We start from the raw sequence: 19,412 nt of genomic DNA, 5'->3' as shown, positions 1-19,412 counted from the left end.
CTAATTTTTAAATTTTTATAGAGATGGGACCTCACCATGTTTCCCAGGCTGATTTCAAACTCCTGGGCTCAAGTGATCCTCCCACCTTGGCCTCCCAAAGTACTAGGATTATAGGCATGAGCCACTGCACCTGGCCATTATGGGAATTCTTATCATTCCCATTTTACAGATGAGCAAACTGAGGCTTAGGGAGATTAAAGAATTAATAGCTCAAATAAGAAGCCAGAGTTTACACCACTATGTTAAACAAATGTCTCTTGACCGAATGGGTTGCCACAGACATAGAGGCCAGTGGCTGTCTCGCTGGACCATTCCATGGGGTCAGACTCCACAGCCCGTAATTTCAGACTGTGAGTGATTCGTCTCCCATACACTACAGTTCTCCCAATGCTTCAGACCTCCCCACGGAGGGGTCTGGCTCCTTCTTGGCTGAGGAGGCTACAACCCCAGGGAAGTGACTCTTAGAACTCTCCACCCATAAATGGCCGGGATGGTATTTCCTTTACCTGCCAAAAGGCGCTGTGGTTTGAGTTATGCAGATCCAGATAGAGCCATCTGCTGGGAGTCTGGGGAGACCTGTGGGCATGAGAGGCTGGATATTACCCCCAAAGGGACATGGCACCTGTGGGCTGACCCTGGCTAATGTGCTTCCTTGGGCTCCTTCAGAGGCTGCACAAGCACCTACCATTTGGGTGTTTATTTTCAGCAGGCGGGGAGAGGGCCAGGAGGAGTTGCTCTCCCGTGTTACAGATTGCCAGGCCTTCCCAGGCACCCTCTGGGAGCCCTGCAGCCAACCAGCCCCTCTCCCGATTCCCCCACCCTTATCGCCACTCCGGCTTCTTGCCTTCTGATACAGAAGCAAAATGTGACCATCATGGACCACCACTCAGCTGCAGAATCCTTCATGAAGTACATGCAAAATGAATACCGGTCCCGTGGGGGCTGCCCGGCAGACTGGATTTGGCTGGTCCCTCCCATGTCTGGGAGCATCACTCCCGTGTTTCACCAGGAGATGCTGAACTACGTCCTGTCCCCTTTCTACTACTATCAGGTGAGGGGCCTTCCTCTCCTCTCCGTCCTGGGGGCTCAGGTGTGGCTGTGTGTGTGTATGTGCACCTCATGGTTACACATGCAGGGCACAAGAGGAGGCAGGGATATGTTGTTAAAGCTTTCCAGGCTTCACTCAAGGATGCTGAGCAGCCTTTGTGCATTTCCACGGAGAGTGGCACGGAAGGAAGCGCCTTCCACTGCACCCCTAGTGGCCTGTGGCTCGGTGGGGGGGTCTGTCATTACACCTGCCTCCACGGGAGGGTCCGGCAACAGTCACCCAGTAGAGTGCTGAAGGGATTGGCTCCTGAGTCAGACACTATTGATTCTGCCACTTCCTAGCAATAGGGTCTTGGGTGGGTCCTTTCACCGTTCTGAGCCCTGATCTTCTCATCTCTAAAAGGGATGGGCTTCACTCCACGACAGGGGGTTGTATGGATTGCAAAGCTGGTGTATGGAACAGCTCAGCCCAGTGCCCAGCGCAGAATGCATTCAGTAACCATGAGCTATTGAGACGAGTTCATTTTGTGCCAAAAAGGATTTAAGAAGAGCTTCCTGCATCTACATGACCTCACACGCAGGGTGACTGCATGTCCTAGATTCTTGCCTGTTGTACTAGCAGCTCCTGTTGCTCTCAAAGGTGTCTCAGTTGGGACTGTACATTATGTCGTCTGCCTGGTGATAAGATGCTAAAAGAAAAAGGGAGCGCAGCTTGTTCCTTCCAGGAGGACACTGATGAGAATAAGAGTGAGCTGCCCCCCTCAATGTGCAGGCTCCATGCTGGGCAGTGGAGAGGCAACTGGGGGAGAGGCAGCCACAGCCCTCCCTTGCAGGGGTTCAGTGACGGGGGTGAGGTGCAGGACAGCCTTCTCTCCCAGGCTCATGACGGGTGCGAAGGGTCCTCTACCACTCCAGCATCCGCAAGCCGAGCCAAGTCAGGACCCCGCCTTGCCCTCACATCTCCTTTCTTTTCTGAAGGTAGAGGCCTGGAAAACCCATGTCTGGCAGGACGAGAAGCGCAGACCCAAGAGAAGAGAGATTCCGTTGAAAGTCTTGGTCAAGTGAGTGGCAGTGACCAGTAGTGATGTGTGAACTGTGTCTCTTCCTTCTAGTCAGCCTCCGCCTCCAGTCCTTGAAGGGCAAGGAACACAGGGAATGGATATTCTTTTTGCTTTTGTTTTTGAGACAGGGTCTCACTCTGTCACCCAGGCTGAGGTGTAGTGGTGCCATCACAGCTCACTGCAGCCCCTGCTTCCCGAGCTCAAGTGATCCTCCCACCTGAGCCTCCCAAGTAGCTGGGACCACAGGTACAAACCCACGCCTGACTAATTTTGTCTATTTTTTGTAGAGATGGGGTCTCACAGTGTTGCCCAGGTTGGTCTCGAACTCCTGGGCTCAAGTGATCTTCCTGTCTCAGCCTCCCAAAGTGCTGGGATTACAGATGTGAGCCACTGTGCCTGGCCTGGGAATGTATATTCTTCGTGGAATTTGGCTCCCAGAGGTCCAGTCGCCAATTCCAAGGGTCCCCTGCTACCATTGTTCCAACCTTCTCTCTCCTCCATTTTCCCAAAGGGGCCTGTAGTAGTGGGTGAGGGGAGGAAAAGGGTGAGTTGTCATGGTGCATGGCTGGTGAGAAGCGTAGCTTGCTTTTCCCTTAACCTGCCCCACATTAAACGCTGTCCTGTCCCATTCCCCTGGTCCCCCATTTTCTTCTGGAAGGCTGACTTAGCACATAGCACCTTCCTGTCTATCTGTCCCCACAGAGCTGTGCTCTTTGCCTGTATGCTGATGCGCAAGACGATGGCGTCCCGAGTCAGAGTCACTATCCTCTTTGCGACAGAGACAGGAAAATCAGAGGCGCTGGCCTGGGACCTGGGGGCCTTGTTCAGCTGTGCCTTCAACCCCAAGGTACCAGCTCAGTGGGATGGCTGTTGTTTTTTCTGCTTGTGTGCAGGGGAGTCTAGGAAAAGTTAAAACGGTTTCCCCACTCCTGGATGTCTCAGAACCTTGGATGTGCTAATGTGCATGATAAATCTGCAAGAGAAGGAAAGACGTGCGCAGGGATTTCCAAACTTACACAGCAGATGAGTTTTTCATGGTGTTCTGGAGAACACATTTTGAGGAACACTTTCACAGTGAATCCAGGCCTCAATATACATCAGTTATTCTAGCTGAACTTTATTCAGGCTCACTGAACACCTGCTCTGCAGGATGCAGTGCTACATGTGAAAGGGGGGAGATGAGTAAGCTGCAGATAAACAAGAAAAGGCCACAGAGGGTCTGTCTAAGCTCTATCCCCTGCCTTCAGCACTGACAGATAAAATCCTACTCTTAGGGATTGGTGGCCCCATACTAGGCCAGCTCCGGGCTTTGAGGATCTCACAGTGAGTGACTCAGGGCCAGGCCTTGCCCTCGGAGAGCTCTCCAGCATACAACTCACTCTACCCTCCCAGCGCCCTGCAAAGCAGGTGTCAATGTCATTGTTAATGCACAGAGGAGGAACCTGATGGTTAGACAGGTTGATGGGTTTTCCAGGGTCGCACGGCTTCTGGGAGATGGATGTGACCCTGAGGACAGGGCACAGGCCAGTGTAATGCCACGATGGCATGAGCTGTGATCTGTACCACGTAGAGGCCTAAGCCAAGAGGGAACTGACTGATGACCAGGTCAGCCAGGTCGCTGAAAACACCTCTTGGGTCTAAGCCTCACCTGCCAGCTCCCAGGAGTCCGGAACTGCCAGGAGGGTGGTGGCAGGTCCCCCATCCTCAGTTGGGTGGGCCTGGATAGAACAGCAAGGCGAGGGCACATTTCCCCGGCCATTCCCTCCAGGCGCAGCTGTGACCTGCTCATTCCAATTTTGTGGAAATGTTTCCACACACACAGAATTGCAAGTAGCAGTGGACATGGTGAGAGGCGTTTAGACATAGGATAGGCAGTGTTTTGGAGACAGAGCTTCCAGGGCTTGCTGATGGGTTAGCCGCAGGGCTTGAGCTGGGAAGGAGAATCACGGATGATGCGTTCAAATCGGTTTATTCACCTCCTCTGTGCCACACTTGTGCCAGGCCCTGGGAGAGACAGATGAGCACAGATGAGCACAGGAGCCGCAGACTGGGGACAGTGTGGGAGGAAGCCCAGGGTGTCTAGGCAGGGTAGGGAGGGCCCTATTGGGAGCTGAGAGTTGATGTCCATCCAGGTTGTCTGCATGGATACGTACAGTCTGAGCTGCCTGGAGGAGGAGCGGCTGCTGTTGGTGGTGACCAGTACGTTTGGCAATGGAGACTGCCCCGGCAATGGAGAGGTGGGTGGCCTGAGGTCTGGATGGTCTAGGGGGTGATCGCACACAGGAGGACCCAGGAAAGGGTCTAGGGGATGCAGCATGTCCTATATAGGGCGTTTGGGTGTCACTGCTCAGGCCACTCTGGATCAGGTCATTTGCCAGCCTCCGTCATAATTATTGCCATATGGGAGGGCCCCCTTTCCTATGATATATTTAATATATTTCTGTGAATGGCCTACCTGTTCGTATTTAAAAATTCATATTTAAAGGAAACTTGTATCACTCTCACAAAAGGAAAATAGCAAAACATAAATTCAATGAAAACAAAATGAAGTTAATGAATTTTAGCTAGATACTATTCCTAACCAAATCCTACTCTTTCTTTTTGTGTTTGTTTGTTTGTTTTTATTTTTTTGGTTTTTTTTTTTGAGATGGAGTTTTGCTCTTGTTGCCCAGGGTGGAGTGCAGCGGCGCGATCTCGGCTCACCGCAACCTCTGCCTCCCTGGTTCAAGTGATTCTCCTGCCTCAGCCTCCCGAGTAGCTGGGATTACAGGCACGCGCCACCACGCCCGGCTAATTTTGTATTCTTTTTTTTTTTAGTAGAGATGGGGTTTCTCCATGTAGGTCAGGCTGGTCTTGAACTCCCGACCTCAGGTGATCTGCGCACCTCAACCTCCCAAAGTGCTGGGATTATAGGTGTGAGCCAACATGCTCAGCTATCTTTGTTTTTAAGAAAGAGTGACAGGCAATGAGAGAGGTATTAAAGGTCTATTAGCACCAATTTGAGACTGTCTCTCTAGTGCTCAGAAGAATGAAAATGTAATTGAAGGGGAATAACTAATAAATTATGAAAAGGGAGTAATACTCACCATGGGATTTGATGCTAGTTCTGAAGGGGAATAACTAAAAAATAAATTATGAAAAGGGAGTAATACTCACCATGGGATTTGACGCTAGTTCTGCTGGGTCACACACCTCCTGGGATCGTCTTGGGTTCCTGGAGAGCCCGCCTGATTTCAGAGACTATAGGACCAATTGCTGTTGCTTCTACCAGGTTCCAAACCAGAAGAGAATCACGGCCCATTAGGAGGCCCTCTGGAGATGCCCTGCTATAAGGCAGGCCCCCTCTGCCAGGGCTGGATGGGAGGAGGCCAGGCTGTTCTGGGTCTCCCACCAAGGGGCAGGGCCCACACGAGTTGCTACAGTTTAGCTGGAGTGAGAGACAGGCTAAACTTGTCAGCTGACAACCAGGTCCTTGGCCAGGTGGCCCCACACGTAAACCAACTTCCACTGTGGGCTGTGAACCTTCTCCTGCCAGCTGTGGCCAGGTTTCCAGAAGAAAGGAAAAAACAGTGTTTTTATTCATCCTGGCCTGAGAACTCTGTCGTTCCCTCTCTTTCTAGAAACTGAAGAAATCGCTCTTCATGCTGAAAGAGCTCACCAACAAATTCAGGTAAAGCTTTTTCCCTCGTTCTACTCCTCCTAGCCCTGCCCTGTGGACCCAAAGTCTGGGTTCAGGAGATGGAACTGGGTGTGCACAGGGGGTCGTCTCAGAGCTGACCAGGCACAGAGGGACCCTGGGTCTAAGGTCTGTACTCACAGTATGTCAAGGGTCAAACCACAGAAACCAAGTCCCTCTCACAGGTCTGTAGGCCAAGCATGGGGTGGTCATGGGAGTTGGTGACAAGGCTCTGGGGTCAGGGGGACCCGAAGGGGATCCAGCTCCATACTCCAGCTAGAGGGGAAGAGTCTGGGGCTGGCCTTCCAGGCTGTTGGTGCTGGGTGCTGGCTGCCAGGTGCTGCTTGCATGGGGCATGAGTCTCTGTGTGTGTTCTCGGGCAGGTATGCCGTGTTTGGCCTTGGCTCCAGCATGTACCCTCGGTTCTGCGCCTTTGCTCATGACATCGATCAGAAGCTGTCCCACCTGGGGGCCTCTCAGCTCACCCCTGTGGGAGAAGGGGATGAGCTCAGTGGGCAGGAGGACGCCTTCCGCAGCTGGGCCGTGCAAACCTTCAAGGTCGGTTCCCAGCCAGAGCTGCTCCACAGCAGGGACATGACAGGGAGCATTCATGCCTAGGACATCTGTGCTGAACATCCCAGGTGCCATGACCTCTGCCCGTGGTCCTGTAGATGTGGTCCCAGGCATGGGCCAAGGCCACTGACCTGAGGGCGCAGGTCACTGGTGCTCTCCCTCAGCCCCCCAGAAGAGCTCCACCTGGTGCACACCACTCTGGGGAAGCAGGTGGCACAGGTACCCCCTGCCCTTAGGGAGCTTCTTGTTTAAGGGCTTTCCCCCACTGACTACCTAGGTCACCTCTTAACTTCTGTGTCTGTTTCAGTCTCGCAGCCATAGAGAGCCTGGGCACAGGCACCACACAGTGGGCCCTCGGCAGATGCTGACCCCTTATCTCTCCACCACCACTTTGGATCCACTCAGTGTCTCCGTAGCTATTTATTGTGGTGGTTGGCCCTAGTCACTTAGGGAACTCGTCAGTCATGCAGAGTGTCACTCACTGGTGGTGCTTAGGATTATCAGCGTGTGTCGGGGCAGGCTTGGTTCCAAAGCCTGGGCCTCGTCCATGTGGTTCCACACCAGGAACATGGGGACAATCAGACCTCTCCCAGTGTGGGCATGAGGATACAAGATCATGTCAATATTGGCATTCATAATGGCTGGGCACAGTGGCACATGCCTGTAATTCAAGCACTTTAGGAGGCTGAGGTGGGCAGATCGCTTGAGCCCAGGAGCTCAGAACTAGCCTGGGTAACATGTGAAACCTGCCTCTACTGAAAATACAGAAAATTGACTGGGCTTGCTTGTGCATAATTGGTGTCAGCTACTCGGAAGGCTGAGGTGGGAGGATTGCTTGAGCCCAGAGAGGTTGGGGCTTCAGTGAGCTATGATGGCACCACTGTACTCCAGCCTGGGTGACACAGTGAGACCCTGTCTCAAAACAAAAACAAAGCAATATTTATAATAGTAGCAACAGCTACTATGTGCCAAGCCCAGGCACCTCTTTGAGTCCTTGCTGTCACCCTATCAGGTAAGTGTGCTTAGAACTTACATGAAGCCCACGGCTCAGTGTTTGGTCCATGGTAAGGGCCTAAAAAGTGGTAGCCCCGGTGGTGCGGATGCTGCTGCTGCTGACCGTTAACCCCAGTCTGCTCCACCTTCTTCCAGGCAGCCTGTGAGACGTTTGATGTCCGAGGCAAACAGCACATTCAGATCCCCAAGCTCTACACCTCCAGTGTGACCTGGGACGCACACCACTACAGGCTCGTGCAGGACTCACAGCCTTTGGACCTCAGCAAAGGTACCTGCTTCTCTGCACACACAGGGCTTGTTTGTGTTGGGGTCTGAGCCCTGAGCCCACGGTCAAGGAGACCCCCAGGTCTCCTTCTGAACAGAGACAGCTGGCCTGGGCGCCTCCCTCTCACTGCATGCAAGAGCCTGTTAGGGTGCAAGACTCAAGGCACTGAGGGAGGCTGTTTCAGGAGGGAGCCCCAGGAGGGTGGTGGAGAGAGAAGGGGACAGCATCTGCCGAGGGCCTACTGTGTGCCGGGCACTGTGCGGGGCTCCTGGCCCACATGGGCTAAGTGAGCCTGGACACTCCTCCTGGGAGAAAGGCACAGATGGAGAAATTGCAGCTCAGGGAGGTGAAGCACGTTGCTAGCCTGTGGCCATGTTGGGGTCTGAGCCCCCGCCTTCCAGCTGCAAAGGCAACCAAGGGTCGTGAAGAAGGCGTCACAGAGGCGATTCCAGGCTGTAGTGGTGAACTCTCCGCTCTGCACCCCGGGGTGCTGTGCCCTGTGCCCTGACTAAGATAGTCCTGCAGGTTTCTACGTTTCAGATATCCCCAATGTCAGCGATGCTCTCCTGTGGGTCCCAAGCCATGGAGATGTCCTGGGACTTTTGTTTTTAGGTTCCTAAATTGAATTTCCCAACACCTAGAAGCAATACCTAGAAGCTGCCCTGTATCAGATCAAGGACTTTTTTTTTTCGGGGGGCGTTGGGGGACGGAGTCTCAGTCTGTCGTCCAGGCTGGAGTTCAGTGGCGCGATTCCCACTTATTGCAACCTCCGCCTCCCGGGTTCAAGTGATTCTCGTGCCTCAGCCTCCCTAGTAGCTGGGACTACAGGAACTATCACCATGCCTGGTTTCAGTATGTTGGCCAGTCTGGTCTCAGACTCCTGACCTCCAGTAATCCACCCACCTCGGACTCCAAAAGTGCTGGGATTACAGACATGAGCCACCATGCCCGGCCTGAACCAAGGATCTTTATTTGTGGAATAAAAGGAAGAAAAAGAAAACCCTCAACGGCCACCTCAGCAGCATGCCCCAAGTGTAGTGTCCAGGTGTCACTGACTCAGACACCTGGGGGCTTCCCCTACCTATGCTTAAGAGCCACTTTGCCATTTCACCGTCTCTGTGTTCTTCACAGCCCTCAGCAACGTGCACGCCAAGAACGTGTTCACCATGAGGCTCAAATCTCGGCAGAATCTACAGAGTCTGACATCCAGGTAAGGGCAAGTGCAGGGCTTCTCGGGTGATGCTCTGTCGATTTTATTCTAAGGAATGAAAGGCCAGAAGAAATCAGTCTTTGAAGGGAGAGGGGAGGAGCATCTGCTGGCATTAGCAGCCACACTGTCAGTAGGACCGGCCCACCTGGTAACCCACGGCCACCTGTGCTTTTACATCTACTCTTGGTTAACCACGGGCCACTTTTCCAGCTTGGACACTAAGCACCTGCTCCACTTCCTCTCCTTCCTCATTGAACTCTTTCACTAAAAGGAGAGTGCAAGAGAGACTTAAACTGTTTGACTCATTCTGAAGAACTTTCAGGAAAAGTGTTGGCAGGGAAGGACATTTCCCAGCTCTGGGAAACGAGCCTTGTGGATTATCTGCAGGTTTCATTGATCTGTGCAGTCCTCCCCGCGTGCATTAGGAAAACTGGCCTTGGTTCTAATAAGAACAGGGTTTGTCCTGGCAACAAGGAAAGGTTTCTTCTGATGTCCACGTGTCTCCAAGGGGGATGCTTTCTCCAGGCAGAGGCTGTGGCCAAGCCCTAGGGGGACTCAGAGGGCTGCTGGGAAGGGGTGGGCCCCCTCCTCCCCAAAGGGAAGCTCCCGGGGCCCTCTCGAGCACCCCTGCCTGTGGGGATCCCTCATCCCAAGCTCAGGGTGGTGGCCCAGGCTTGTGGAACCAGCCAGGAAAATGAAAGGAGGGCACATTTCCTGGTGAAACTGGCCCGCCCATCAGGAGCCCTGGAGGAAATCCTCCAACGTCACCTGAGGCTTCATTTTCCTTCCCCAGCCGTGCCACCATCCTGGTGGAACTCTCCTGTGAGGACGGCCAAGGCCTGAACTACTTGCCGGGGGAGCACCTCGGGGTTTGTCCAGGCAACCAGCCCGCCCTGGTCCAAGGCATCCTGGAGCGAGTGGTGGACGGCCCCGCGCCCCACCAGACAGTGCGCCTGGAGGCCCTGGACGAGAGCGGTGAGCCCCAGGCCAGAGAGCCAGTGCTGCCTGGCATCCTCCGGCCACCCCACCTGGCTGAGGGGCTGGGCCTGGGCCTGCCGATGACAGCCATCCCTGCCCTTCCTGCTGAGAGGGTGGGCCGCCAAAGCTCATGTGAAAGCAGTTATGAAAACAGTCCTAGCCCATAAAGCATCGCTCCCTGGCCTTAGTTTCCCCAGTGATAACAACATCCCCGCAATGCAGTGGCCAAAGTGAGAAAGTGGGATAAGCCGGGCATGGTGGCTCACGCCTGTAATTCCAGCACTTTGGGAGGCCGTGGCCGGTGGATCACTTGAGGTCAGGAGTCTGAGACAAGCCTGGCCAACATGATGAAACCCTGTCTCTACTAAAAGTGCAAAAATAACCAGAAATGGTGCTTCATGCCTGTAATCCCAGTCACTCGGGAGGCTGAGGCACAAGAATTGCTTGAAGCCAGGAGGTGGAGGTTGCAGTGATCAGAGATCTTGCCACTGTACTCCAGCCTGGGTGACAGAGACTCCATCTCAAAAAATTAAAAAAGAAAGTGGGACCAGAGAGGCAGAGCCTGGTGGTGCTCCCCACTGTCCAGGAGAAAGTGAGAGAACCTGAGACATGGGGACAACGAGACAGACGTCCTTGTGACCGTAGGGTGATGGATGTGGTTCATTATGCCTCTGTTTCAGAGGAGATAATGTCCTGCTCATATTTTTACCTAATATTTAGAAAGCATCTGTGTACCAGGCACAGCACCAGCTACTATGTGCACAGTTTGATTCAGTGCTCATGCCAACCCAGCAAGATAGGTTTTGGTATCAGATCTGTTTCACACGGAGGGAACCCAAGGCCCAGAGGCTTCAGTCACCTAGGAAGTGGGGAGCCAGGGTTTGAACCCGTGTCTGCTGGCCCCAGAGTCTGTGCTGTGACTGCCCTGCATGCTGCCCCCTGGGACTTCCCTTTGGGCTCATCTTCTGCTCACCCAGCACCTCTTGGTACAGCACCCAGGGGACTGCAGTCATGGGCTTTTCTCTGAGTGAACAACTGGCCTGTGAGGTATCCATTAGTCTTTGGTGGATTTAGTCACTGTGAGTCTGTAGATCGCCAATGGGTGTCTTGCTAAACTTCAGGTCTGGGCCAGAGAAGGACATGGTTAGTTCATCAGGACCACGCCAACTTAGTGCCCCTTGGGGGGCTGGTGTTCAGCCTTTCCTGGAATCCTTTCTCCATGTGCCACCTCCTTCCTGCCTTTTGCTCTTGGAACCAAGATTTCAGAGCCTCCTTTCCCCTGCAGCTGGAGACAGGGGGTGTCTGCCTGGGGGCCTTGCTACCTACTGAGAATCCCGAATGGGGCCTCTTTTCCATCCTGACACCTTCCTTCCCCGTCCAGGCAGCTACTGGGTCAGTGACAAGAGGCTGCCCCCCTGCTCGCTCAGCCAGGCCCTCACCTACTTCCTGGATATCACCACCCCCCCAACCCAGCTGCTGCTCCAAAAGCTGGCCCAGGTGGCCACAGAAGCGACTGAGAGACAGAGGCTGGAGGCCCTGTGCCAGGTGAAGATCAGGGCTGGTGGGCAGTGGGGGTATGTGGGGGGTCCCAGCATGTGGGGAGCCAAAGCCCAGAGCTGGTCTTTAACTTCCAAGAGGGATCCACCCAGGTTCCCAAAGTGAGACCTGTCAAAGGCTGGTGGGAAGCCAGGCATCATCCGCTGGCCCATGTCTGGGACACAGTTGTGTTGAGTGAACTGAGTTTTTCCAAGTGTCTGCAGGATACAACCAGAGTGCACTGCCTTGAATATTAGCTAGAAAGGGGAGCCATCGTTATCTGTCTTTGCTTTCCCCAAAACTGGAATAAAGTTGTCACTTAAGATGTATTGGGGGATGGATGGTGTGGATGAATGGATAAATGGGCATTATGGGCAGAGTGACAGACGGACAGCTGAATTAATAAGTTAATGAGAGAATGTATTAACTCACCTGCAACTGTCTGGTTCCAAGTCTGCAAAAGGCACTGGTTGTCATTATTATCATCATCATTATAGCTAATTATCTTGATTCCAACTACCCCCACCACCATTATTTTGTGGCTGCAATGTACTAGCTTGGTACATGTTTTCTGGTTTAATTCCCATAACATCCCCACCAGGTAGGCAATGCTATCCTTGTTTCACAAAAGGTAAGTAATTGGGATGAGATTCCATAGTGAGGACACCCAGTCAAGATTTGAACCCAGGTCTGATTGGTTCCAAAGCCTTGCCCCAAATAAATTACAATAAAGATTTGACCCCTGCCCATGAGTTGCTGAGAGTGGAGGTAACACAAGTTAGATAAATGTACTGGACTGAGTTCCTCCAGGACAGGAACTATTTCTTCTCAAGCTTGGTAGTCTCAGCACCCTGGACAGTGCCTGGCACATGGACTTGTTTGTTGAGTGAGTGAATGAATACTGGGTTGTGACAGCCTTTCCCCCAAAATGGGGCAGGCGCCCCGAGTCACTCACATCACCCTTGGTGTTCAGCCCTCAGAGTACAGCAAGTGGAAGTTCACCAATAGCCCCACGTTCCTGGAGGTGCTGGAGGAGTTCCCATCCCTGCGGGTGTCTGCTGGCTTCCTGCTCTCCCAGCTCCCCATTCTGAAGCCCAGGTTCTACTCCATCAGCTCCTCCCGGGATCACACGCCCACGGAGATCCACCTGACTGTGGCCGTGGTCACGTACCACACCCAAGGTGAGCCCAGGGCTCTGGAGCAGGCCCTCTCCATTTCTTATTGGGCATCTGTTCATCAACTCGGATTCAGCTCCCTCATCAGTTCAAGGAGGGAGGGAACACCCACAGCCTAGAGTTGTTAACAGTATTAGGAGGTGTGTGGGAGAGATCTCTAGGAACCAGGCACTAAACCAAGCCTTCTGTGTGTATATGATCAGTTACTATGTGGGGTAGGTACTGTGTGCATTTTACAGGTGGCACAGAAAGTCACACTGTTAGTAAGTGGAGAGCTGAGATTCAGACCTGGGTAGTCCAACTGCTGAGTCCAAGTCCTCCACCACTCCACTGTCCCACTACTCTGGCGACAATTTAATGAGATCAGACGTGGAGAGCACCCAACCCTTGGTGAGAATCCAGTGGTTCTTAGTCTTCCTGATTGTATATCCTGAACGCAGGGGAGAGTCTGCATTGATTGTTCATTCGCTCACTGAGCTCATTTAGTGATGGTTTATTTCACACCTCCCCATGCCTGGCACTGGGGTGGGTGGGGAAATACAGCAGACATCAGCCCTGCCCTCAGGGAACATCTAGAGGCAGCAGTGGAGAGATAAGCATAGAAATAATTACATGATTTTCATTGTGCAGAAGCCAAGAAGGAAAGGTCAGGGTCACTGAGGGAAGCGAAGGGTTGGTGATGCTGCCATTGACGGGGAGGCCAGCATCTCATCCAGGTGGTCTCAGCTCCACCACCAGCCTCTGCCCCCTGCCCTGCCCTCTGTAACTGAGAGTTGCCTGGGTTGGCAAAGCTGGGAGCTGCCCACACTTCTGAGCCCTCTGTCCTCTAGGAAGCAAAAACACAGTTTATAAAACCTTGGCAGAGACTCTGCCCTGCTAGAGAACACCCACCCAGACCAGGAGAGGAGAGGCCGACATGTCCTGTGAGAGCAAGATTCAATCCCGAGGAAAACCAGGGGGACCTCTGCAGTTGGTGGGAGGCCTCCTTCAAGTGCTGGGCCACTGTAAGGGGAACAGAACCCAGAGAGACCTCCTGGGTTTCTACAAGCCCAGGAGGGGCCACTGAGGAGGAAAGCGAGGCGCCAGAGCAGGTGAAATGCGCAGAGCTCATCCACCACCCAGGGTTGCTGCCAGCAAGGGCCATGCTCATGAGCGCACACAGCAGTGGCCACCCCGAGGGGTCACTTCATGCTGCTGTCAGTGGAGCTCAGAGGTGAGCTGCGGGTGTTCCTGGAGAAAGTCTTTGGAAGGAGCACTGGAGTAGGAGTCAGGGAACCTGAGCTGTCCACCTGATTCCGCCACGACCTGAGTGACCTTGTCCAAGTCACTTTTCCTCTCCGGGACTCGGTTTCCGCATTGGCAGAAGGAGCAGCTTGCAGCCTCTCTAAGTCCCTTTCAACCTTCCTCAGCTCTGCGCTCTCAGAGGGTGGCGCTCAGAACCAGGAGGACAAACAGCTGCTCATTGAGTCCTGAGAGTGCCTGAGTGGGGGCGTCCAAGGAGGCCGTGGTGTGGGCGGAGCAGCTGGCACGGTTTGCGCATGGGCAGTGGGGACGTTGGTCACTTTGTGTTATTGTTGCAGATGGCCAGGGTCCCCTGCACCACGGCGTCTGCAGCACATGGCTCAACAGCCTGAAGCCCCAAGACCCAGTGCCCTGCTTTATACGAAAGTAAGCACCACTTCCGCTCTGTCCCCTGTGGGACCGCTGACCCCTGGGGGTTCCGGGAGGAAAGGGAGGGATCTGGGGTTTAGGTGCTGCTCGGAGCCCCCACTGGGGTCACACTGGTGTGGCTGTCTCTAGCAGGGACAGTGGTGACAGGTGGGTTTCAGAGTCCAGTGAGCTTGGCCCTTTTTCAGAAGGACCTGGGGGAGGTGCTGGTGGCTGGACAGAGGTGAAGCAGCCTGCAGGACGTGGGAAATCAAATAGCAGCTGCTTGTCCTCTCCACCCCCTCACGACCGCCCCCCACAGGCCCAGCTCCCCAGGCACCCAGTGTGTGTGTGGGCCTGGGGTGTCTGAGGGCTGGCCCCGTCTTCTCCTGTCCTCTTCAGCGCCAGCGGCTTCCACCTCCCCGAGGACCCCTCCCATCCTTGCATCCTCGTCGGACCTGGCACAGGCATCGCCCCCTTCCGCAGTTTCTGGCAGCAGCGGCTCCATGACTCCCAGCACAAGGGTAAGGCTGGAGGCTTCCCAGGTGGGAGGGGCACCAGGGGGCAGCGCCTGCCTAGAAGCAGAACTGCAGCCCCACAAACGGCTCCCGGACCTTTCTGGAGGGAAGGCCTCCCAAATTTGCCTCCTTGTGTGGGACTCTGTGGGTTAGAATGGCCGCCTTTCCGTCTCCCACATCGTAGCCGGGGCTCCCCCTCCTGGGAGTGGAGGTAACGGGAAAGTCCCTGCTTTTGACCTCCGATGGGCTGAGGGAATTTTGCATCCGCACTTTCAGTTCAGTGATTATGGATGAGTGATCTGAATGCCTTGGGCCTCAGTTTCCTCATCTGTAAAGTGGGGATAATGCTGTTAAATAGCTAGTGAGAGTGAAATGAGAATTCCAGTTGGACTTGGCGCCGTGGCGCCCTCTGGTGGCCAACATGGTAACAACAGCCCGGGACTCCTGCAGGAGTGCGGGGAGGCCGCATGACCTTGGTGTTTGGGTGCCGCCGCCCAGATGAGGACCACATCTACCAGGAGGAGATGCTGGAGATGGCCCAGAAGGGGGTGCTGCATGCGGTGCACACAGCCTATTCTCGTCTGCCTGGCAAGCCCAAGGTAAATGCAGCCTCGAAGCAGGTGAAGCATTACACACACAGGCTCCAGGGTGAGCCCTGGGTCCCCACAGGCCCCTCGCCTCCCTGAGCCTTCAGCTCCTGAGCTCTGAAGTGCGGGTAGTTCACAACCATCAGAGTGATGCTGTGAAGAGTGTTACGCCCTCTCATATAGAAGAAGTGACAGGCCTGGAGAGGTTCGGGACTAACCTAGGTCACACGCGGGTTAAGCCCACAGCTCAGCCTGCGGAAGGTCCCCAGCAGGTCCCCTGGGACACGCGACTGCCCAGGGAGAGGTGGTGCAGGCTGGCTACGCTCAAGCCCAGCAAGGCTGGAGGGTGGCCAACGCTTCCATCACAGCCCTCAGAGGGGTCTTTGCTGCCCCCAGGCCGCGTTGCCCCCTGAGCCTGGGGTGTCAGAATAGACTCTCGGCCTTCACACACTTGTCCCACCAGGGCACCTTTTGGGTCCAGTGCTCTGTGCCCAGTGCTGGGGCCAGTGTGCATCCTGTGCGGAGCTGGAGCAGAGAGTGTCCGACTGACTCCTGGACCTTCTAGCTGGGGAGCCCAGGATCCCTATCCTGCAGGGACCTGATGGACAGTCTGCATTGAGAGGCTCCTTTTTCTGGGGTGTAGGCAGAGCCCTGGGCGGGGGGACTGCCTTTATTGATGCCTCTTTGAAGCATGGCAAATCCAGAGACAGTCTGGGAGCCCCACTGGATGGTCAGCCCCTCGAGGGCAGGACTGTGTCCAGCATTTATCTCTCTACTCCCAGCCCAGCCCCTGGGGCATCTGTGCTCCTTCTCATCCTGAGCCTGGCCCCGTGCAAGGTCCTGGCTGGGAGGGGACTCACTCCACAGCCCTTAGTGCCCTCTCCCCGCCTCCCTGAGGCCAGCAGGCCTGTCTGCAAGCCTTGTCCCCAGCAGCTGGGGACTGGACCCACCACTTCCTCTGGTTTCAGGTCTATGTTCAGGACATCCTGCGGCAGCAGCTGGCCAGCGAGGTGATCCGTGTGCTCCACGAGGAGCCGGGCCACCTCTATGTTTGTGGGGATGTGCGCATGGCCTGGGATGTGGCCCACACCCTGAAGCAGCTGGTGGCTGCCAAGCTGAACTTGAGTGAGGAGCAGGTCGAGGACTATTTCTTTCAGCTCAAGGTATAGTAGTGGGTGTGTGGGCTGAGGGTCCTGGCCAAGGCACAGGCCACTGGAGCCAGGACCAGGGGTGGCCGGTAGACCCAGGGGAGTCAGGCCCAGAAAAGTTCTGGATCCCAAGAGAATCTTAGCAGTGACTGAGATCTGAGCTGGGTGGGCTGTCAGAAGGCTCCGCTGCACATCCCGGATTGGTCGCAGCTTTGGGAAGTCGGGTGAATGGGTTCCATTTTGCCGTCTGTGGAATGGGGGCAGGAGAGTCTCCTTGGCCTCTCCCCAAACCCCCTTTCAGAAAGTATCTGTGTGGCCAAAGCAAGGCTGTGAACACAGGGGAGAGCAAGGCTGCCCCCGTCAGCCTCGTGTGAACCTCACACTTCTTATTCACACCCAGGCCGGCGTCTGCTCACCCTCATCCCCGCGGCAGCAAGGGCTTGCATTTCACTGATGAAGATAATAGTGATATTTATCAAGGGTTTCCACGGGGCCAAGTGCTTGCCAAGGATTCTCATGTGACATTTCATTCAGTCCTGCCAAGGATTTTACAAGGGAAGCACCCTGCTTTACAGAGGGAAGGGGGCCTATGGGGTCCACAGCAGTGAATATGAAAGCCTAGAGTTCAGTCTGCCTCTCTGTGGTTCCAAACCCTGTGACTGTCACTTCCATACTCTCCCTAAGACACATTCATATGTTCAACTGAACATTTATTGAGCATCTACTATGTGCTAGGGATAGACCAGTAAATGAATCAGGCAAAAATTCCTTACATTCTACTAGGGCTGACAAACCCAAAAGAAAGAGGTGTAGTGCTTTGGAGAAAAACAGCAGGAAACAGCCCAGGAAACGCTGGGGAGTGTAATTGTAAATAGGGTGGCCAGGGAAGGCAGAGCTGGAAGGCGGCGTCTGAGAATAAACCCGAGATAGTGGGGAGGAGCCCCGTGGATACTGAAGGAAACACTCGGGGCTGTTCTGGAGGGGGCAGCAGGTACAAAGGCCCGGGGGTGGGAGTTAAGCTGGCGTGTTGGAAGGACAGTGAGGAGATAACAGGCATTTCCCCAAATGGGTTGAATGGGTCAGTAGATATTTGGCATCAAAAAGGTTCCAAGGTTGAATAGCCTGGGACAGGCTTAGTTAAGCCAAGGCAAGCACGTTGCTTTACTACAAGGCTTCTGGGGGGCTTCAACCTGCTGCTGTGCGTCGGGACCCTTCAAGGCTGGGAGCAAAGCAAGGACATAGCGTTTCCCAAACGTATTTATCTCAGAGCTCACACTTCCTGGAGCGTCTTGGGTGGAGGGTGAGCACTGGGCAGGACATGGGAATGCCAAGTAAAGCTTTGGAGATGGTTAGAGGGCCCGCTCCAGAGCAGGTGCTGAGCGGGGTTAGGCTCTAAACCAGATTCCAGCACAATCTAAGTATGACAGTTGGGAAGACAGATGGCTCATGAAGGTCCACGTGACAGGGAAGCTGGGCAGCCCCGGGGGCTCATCCCAGCCTGGACTTGACACGTTGGTCTCTGTTTCCACCTAAAAGAGCCAGAAGCGCTATCATGAAGATATCTTTGGTGCTGTATTTCCCTACGAGGCGAAGAAGGATGGGGCAGCAGTGCAGCCCAGGAGCCTGGCGATGTCAGCCCTCTGACGGCCCATGGGAGGGGTTAAAGCTGCTGACACAGAACTTAACCGTGGAGGCAGCTCTGAGGTCACAGGCCCTGGGGAGATGGAGAAAAGTGATATCCCCCAGCCTCAAGTCTTATTTCCTCACTTCGTTCCCCATCAAGCCCTTTACTTGACCTCCTACCAAGTAGCACCCTGGATTGATCGGAGCCTCCTCTCTCAAGCTGGGGCCTCCCTGGTCCCTTGGAGACGAACGCTTCAATGCCAGACCTGGCAAGTGGGTGAAAGATGGAACCCGTCGCTGAGTGCACCACTTCATGTGACCACCAGGAGGTGCTGTTGCACCACTCTGTATTTAACTGCCTTGTGTACAGTTATTTATGCCTCGGTATTCTCGGTATTTAAAAAACTAACACCCCAGTCTGCTCCCTATGGCCACTTGGGCCTTCCCTGTATGATTCCTTGATGGAGATATTTATATGAATTGCATTTTATTTTAATCACACTCTATGTGTGTGTGGGTGTTTTGTAGGGAAAGCTCCCCTCAGAGTGGGGAGCTGGTGGGTGTCACAACCTGGACAGATCCTCCACAGAGGAACACCCCAGGCAGGCCATGGCTCCTCTGAAATGGCTGCCAGGTGTGACAGCAGCAGATGGAGCTTTTGCTGGTCTATGGGGCCTGAGGAAATGGATTCTTGCTGGGCCAAGCAGGATGTGTTGGCATCAGCTGGATGCGGAGCTGGGCTTCCAGTGGCTGGCTGAACCCCACATATGGGCACAGAGCCACTCTTCCCACGCAAGCCCTAACCCCTAATGCCAGGGAGACCCACAATGGAACACACACCTAAACGGTGCTTCGGGTTGGCTTCTCCTGACACCCCTTCCCCAAGCCACCTCCTCCCACTGGGACACCAGGTTTGAGGAGCCCAGTTCTGGCCCTGCTGTGGCCCTCACAGGCTCTGCCCCAGCCCCTCTCCCATCTCGGAAGCATGGGGCTGTTTCCTGGGGTCCCCCATTGCAACCTTCCTGTGTCCAAGACTCCTGCCCAAAAGGCTACAGCCCCAGCCTGCTTTCTCCAACACCCTCTTGGGATTTGCGAGGGACCCTCTGGGAGGAGGTGGAGGTCAGGACCCCCTGCCCAAAGGGAGTCCATGCTCTCCCGTCCCACTCCTCCCAGCAGCACCCCCGCCCAATTCCACAGACTCCAAAATGTCTCCAAATGAGTTAAGGAAGCCACGGTCAACCCACATGAATGTGCCAACAAGCATTTTCATTTCTCTATTTCAAAGACACTGGGAAAGGAGCCAGTCCCCTGAAGACAGCACTCTGGTCAGTTGGTGGAGGCCAGTGGGATGCCA

The 19,412-nt window shown here is 54.5% G+C and overlaps 1 protein-coding gene across 1 annotated transcript in view; it reads left to right on the top strand.

Annotated features, from left to right (window-relative positions):
* The window catches only part of NOS2 (nitric oxide synthase 2), a 43,654-nt gene extending 25,095 nt beyond the window's left edge, over positions 1 to 18,559 (top strand). Inside the window, exons 12-27 of the mRNA XM_025363087.1 lie at positions 857 to 1,051; positions 2,026 to 2,108; positions 2,811 to 2,955; positions 4,241 to 4,345; positions 5,729 to 5,778; positions 6,168 to 6,342; positions 7,507 to 7,639; positions 8,768 to 8,846; positions 9,640 to 9,821; positions 11,206 to 11,369; positions 12,334 to 12,541; positions 14,116 to 14,203; positions 14,585 to 14,706; positions 15,151 to 15,299; positions 16,256 to 16,450; positions 17,972 to 18,559. Of these exons, the coding sequence (XP_025218872.1) occupies positions 857 to 1,051; positions 2,026 to 2,108; positions 2,811 to 2,955; positions 4,241 to 4,345; positions 5,729 to 5,778; positions 6,168 to 6,342; positions 7,507 to 7,639; positions 8,768 to 8,846; positions 9,640 to 9,821; positions 11,206 to 11,369; positions 12,334 to 12,541; positions 14,116 to 14,203; positions 14,585 to 14,706; positions 15,151 to 15,299; positions 16,256 to 16,450; positions 17,972 to 18,079 (2,181 nt within the window). The 3' untranslated portion in view covers positions 18,080 to 18,559. The remainder of the gene's footprint in view (positions 1 to 856; positions 1,052 to 2,025; positions 2,109 to 2,810; positions 2,956 to 4,240; positions 4,346 to 5,728; positions 5,779 to 6,167; positions 6,343 to 7,506; positions 7,640 to 8,767; positions 8,847 to 9,639; positions 9,822 to 11,205; positions 11,370 to 12,333; positions 12,542 to 14,115; positions 14,204 to 14,584; positions 14,707 to 15,150; positions 15,300 to 16,255; positions 16,451 to 17,971) is intronic.
* Positions 18,560 to 19,412: the final 853 nt, after the last annotated feature.

The sequence above is a fragment of the Theropithecus gelada genome, chromosome 16, assembly GCF_003255815.1.
Source record: "Theropithecus gelada isolate Dixy chromosome 16, Tgel_1.0, whole genome shotgun sequence".
NCBI classification, from domain to species: Eukaryota; Metazoa; Chordata; class Mammalia; order Primates; family Cercopithecidae; genus Theropithecus; species Theropithecus gelada.
This window is presented reverse-complemented; position numbering and strand designations above follow the sequence as displayed.